This window comes from Podarcis raffonei, chromosome 15, assembly GCF_027172205.1.
Source record: "Podarcis raffonei isolate rPodRaf1 chromosome 15, rPodRaf1.pri, whole genome shotgun sequence".
Taxonomy (NCBI): Eukaryota; Metazoa; Chordata; class Lepidosauria; order Squamata; family Lacertidae; genus Podarcis; species Podarcis raffonei.
In genome coordinates, this window is record NC_070616.1 from 37,935,145 (window position 1) to 37,939,520 (window position 4,376).

The window sequence follows — 4,376 nt, forward strand, 5'->3', positions numbered from 1 at the left end:
CATCTTGTGGGGCTTCTCCCTTAAAGTCTCTGTGTCTACTTTCTCCATTGCTTCCCAAGGATTGGTTGAGGTTCAGGCTACAAGCTCACTCTTCTGCAGTTGTAGCTACTAAAAGAGAGGGATGTAAAATGTTAGAGGAGAGGCTGCAAAAATCCAAAGTTCCATTGATTGCCCTTCTGCACAATATCCCCGGATCAACATAGATACATATTTATATAACTTTATTTGTAAGCCACCTTTACATAGTTCATACCATGCTCAAGGCGGCTAACAACATTGAAAAACTACATAATTACAACATAACAACCACACCGAACAAGTTCCACATAAATCATAGTAAGATCTAAAATAAAATATCAGTATCAATCAAAAAATCAGTATCAAAAATAGCAACAACCCACTGCCTAAACAATACGCCAGGACAAGCCTCAGCTTTTGTAGTTGGAGTCCGCCCTGGCCCCACCTCCCAGGCCAGGTGGAAAAGGCCTGCAAGGCAGGAAGCAAGTCTTCCACAACTCACAGCCAATATAAATTAGCCAGGGTGAGGCGGGGCTAATTACGCAACCAATGTCCAGGAATAAGAATACAACAACAGAGAATCAGACGATATGCCACTGGTATGAACTGATGCAATATAGCAGATCACTAAATCAGATCTTCCACCTTCTTGAAATTTAAAACAGATACACAGGCTTCCAGTTTCTATCAGGATAGAGGCTCTGAAGGTGAATTTTTAATCCTTTCCTATGTGCTGCATCAAGCTTAACCCTCATTCTCCAAACATTTGTATTACCCTCTTTAAGGGGAGAGGGAATGAAGGACAGACCTGCTGGGCTGGGCTGGGCTAGGGAGGCGATATATTTCTTTCAAAAACATATATCCTGCACAAAAGAACATTACAAAAGAAACAGACCTGAATTTTCCGTCTTGCGAGGCGTTCGTCTTGCGGGGCACCACTGTATTTTCCTAACAATATATGCTTTCGTGAACTATAGCCCATTTCACCAGATGCATGAATTATTATCCTGAATTATTGGGTAGTTTTGGGGCGTGGGATAGGGGTGGTAAACAATCAGGACTGTTTTTTTTAAGTACATATTTCATGGACGATATTGTGTGCAAATATACTTGCAGATAACCAAATAGATATACGGCTTCATTAGCTAACCTGATTCAGTCATTCAGTCATTCAGTCATTCATATGGGCATACATCCATGCTCTGTGCCCTAGGTTATTTTGCTTATGCCTTTCTCCCATTGTACAGGAGGGCAAGAACATGGTCAGAATCACAACTCCTTTAAAAAGCAGGGGCCTTTAGTCAAAAGGAAACTGATACACACACCAGCAGGGGGAGTCAATGGATTTCACCTGGAGAAACCAGTCAAAATAGTGTCCTTGGGTTTCAGCCAGGTTGGATCCCATTGAATTAAAGCTGAAAACAGCCAGTCAATAGTGCTTGCGACTAGGCTGTCTCTTTGGCAATATATAAACCTGTATTCTTAATACCAAATGAAAAAAGATATACTAGGAACACATTTAATGACTTGCTTGCGCAATATCTTAAGGAAGTCCTAGACTCACATCGGAAACTCCACAATGTTGCCACCATGGAAAATGTGTTGTGCCAACCATGGCTATTACCACTTCATGCAAAAGGGGGAGAAAAGAATTGCAGCTCCAACACAGAAGAAAAAATATATGTCTGAAAAGTTGTTTGTTCCTTCTTTAGAATATTCCATTTTTTCTTCTGTATTGATAAATTTGTATTACTTCTTTTTATCACAGATCATTCCAAGTTTCCACCCATAAGCCTAGATAGGCCATGGCTCTACAGGATTTGGGATATTAACCAGAAGTTCCTGTTCCTGAAGAACAACATGCTGGTAGCAGCCCCCAAAGATGGCAACTCACCCGGTAACAATGGTTATGATCCCTTCACATTTCTCTGCTGCGACCTACACTGTTACTGATTGAACCCTTGTGCAAATTCTGGGACTGGGTAACCAGGTGTCAGGAAGTGTCTGATACAGCAGCACTGTCTTCAACTAGGGTCAGAAATGGTGCACCTTAACTTTTCCATGGTCACACCCCACTCTTATCACACTGATCTTTGCCTGTTTTTTGCTTCCAGATTACTTGGTGGCTATGACCCCCAACAGAGTGATGGATGAAAACAAATTCCCCATCTTTTTGGGCACCCAAGATGGAGCACAAACCCTCTCCTGTGGTGAATCTGGTGGTCAACCTCAGCTGACCTTGGAGGTGGGTTTCACTTCTGGTTCAAAGCCACATTCGATTGTTTCAAATTTCTTCTGCTTGTTTAGATGCATCCACCACGACAAAGACTTTAGATATTCTCTGCTGTTTGCTCACTCTTTTTTTCCTTAATCACTGCATTCCATTCTTCTCTCTGTTATCCTTCTGTGCTTCTTCCCTCTACTTTGTCTTCTTAGCCTGTCTCTTGGGAGAGGCAAAGATCTACTGAGGTTTTTACGGGTTGCTTCTGTCCTTTTAGTGAAAGCAAACATTTCCTGATTGTAGGTTCTGCACTCTTCTTCATTAGTTATGAATTTCTCCTTAATTATCCAGCTTCTGTTTCTATTTCCTGTTTGGTTTTTTAAATTCAGGAGTGAAACAATTCCTGTTTTGGTATATAAGCAAAGATTCAAACTTATGGAAGACAGACAGGAATTGAAGCTGAAGAGCCAGTGGTGCGTCAGATCTTGATGGACTTTAACTCCCATCAGTCCCATGCAGGACAGCCAAAGGTCAGAGATGATAGGAATTGTAGTCCAACAACGTCTAGAGGGCCACAGGTCCTCCCATCCTTTGAATGAAAGGCTTATCTCATCGCTGAATGCTTGGTGTAGTAGTAGTAGTAGTAATAATAATAATAATAATGATGATGATGATGATGATGATGATGATTTATTACTCATACCATACCCATCTGGCTGGGTTTCCCCAACCACTTTGGGCGGCTTCCAACAGGAGATTAAAAATTCATGGTGTATTCATGGCATAACCCAGATTTAAACTTGGGGCTCCCAGTAAACTTTGAATTTGTATATGGTTACAATCATTGGGATTTAGCCCCCAAGTCTCGCTTTCTACCAGGCAACTGATGGCGTTCATTTGTGATGCAGCACAACCCTTCTTTCTACTAAACCTTGTGTATGCTTTTTTTATCTTAAATAGGGTAAAGCTATTATGGATCTCTACAACGATGGCAAGGAACACAAGAACTTCACTTTCTTTTGTAAAAGTGGCAGCAGCACAGAGACTGGCAGCTTTGAATCTGCAGCATTCCCGGGTTGGTTCCTAAGCACGTTGACCGAGCCAAACCAGCCTATTCGTTTGAGTCATCAAGGAGGTGCTGAGATCACTCAGTTTTATTTTGAAAAAGTAAAAGGTGATTAGAACTTCTGAAAGAGGAGGGAGGTTTTAATGCCAATGTATGTATATCCTAATCAAGTAACAAAATGCCTTTCAGTTCTAACATGTTCAGAACTTCCAGTATTCACTCAAGCTACAAAAACACAAGGAAATTGCATCTATCAAGAGTAGGGATGGCTGGATATGTCAATTTTGGTTGCTTTCGGTTTCTCATTTTTCCAGTCTTGTTCAGTTCTCCTTATTTCCATATTAGTTTGCATTTTGTTTTAAAAAGAGTCCTTGTGTTTAATCTTGTATTTTATTCAGATGTTTTATCCTATGTTTGTTTCTTTGTCCTTATCTGCTCCAACATTTATCAGTTAAAAAAATCCTAACTTCTATTTTATTTATATGTTTTTGTTTTATCCTGGTCTGTGACCGTAATAAAGTTCATTCATTTTGTTTTAAAAAGAGTCCTCAGGAATATTCATCAGCATTCTGGTGCCAATTTCTCATTAATGTTCACATTTCTGCATGCAATTGTACCTAGAGTCCTAGAGTCCTGTCTAGTCAAGTTGCATGGGATCACTTCCAATCTGTCACCTCTGAAGATGTGGACAGGCTGCTTGGATGAATGAAACCAACCACCTGTCTCCTTGATCCTTGCCCATCCTGGCTCATAAAAGCGAGCCAAGAAGGGCTGGGCGATGGGCTCTGTGGGGTGGTGAATTCTTCCCTCTGTGCGGAAGCCTTCCCAGACTCACTGAAAGAGGCAGTTATTAAACCGCTTCTTTAAAAACCATCTTTGGACCCATCCAATATGGCCAACAATCACTCAGTTTTAAATCTCCCATATTCAGGCAAGGTGATTGAGTGGGTGGTTGCTGAACAACTCCAGGCACCCCTGGAGGATGTGGACCATTTAGATCCCTTTCATTTGGGATTCAGGCCTCATCATGGGGCTGAAACTGCCTTGATCTTGTTGGTCAATGATCTCTGG

The 4,376-nt window shown here is 41.2% G+C and overlaps 1 protein-coding gene across 1 annotated transcript; it reads left to right on the forward strand.

Annotated features, from left to right (window-relative positions):
• Positions 1–254: 254 nt before the first annotated feature.
• LOC128403150 (interleukin-36 receptor antagonist protein-like) lies at positions 255–3,793 on the forward strand. The gene is made up of 4 exons (XM_053367811.1): positions 255–336; positions 1,787–1,915; positions 2,133–2,263; positions 3,200–3,793. The coding sequence occupies exons 1-4, from the start codon at positions 255–257 to the stop codon at positions 3,419–3,421; spliced, it is 564 nt and encodes a 187-aa protein (XP_053223786.1). The 3' UTR covers positions 3,422–3,793.
• The last annotated feature ends 583 nt before the right edge of the window (positions 3,794–4,376 follow it).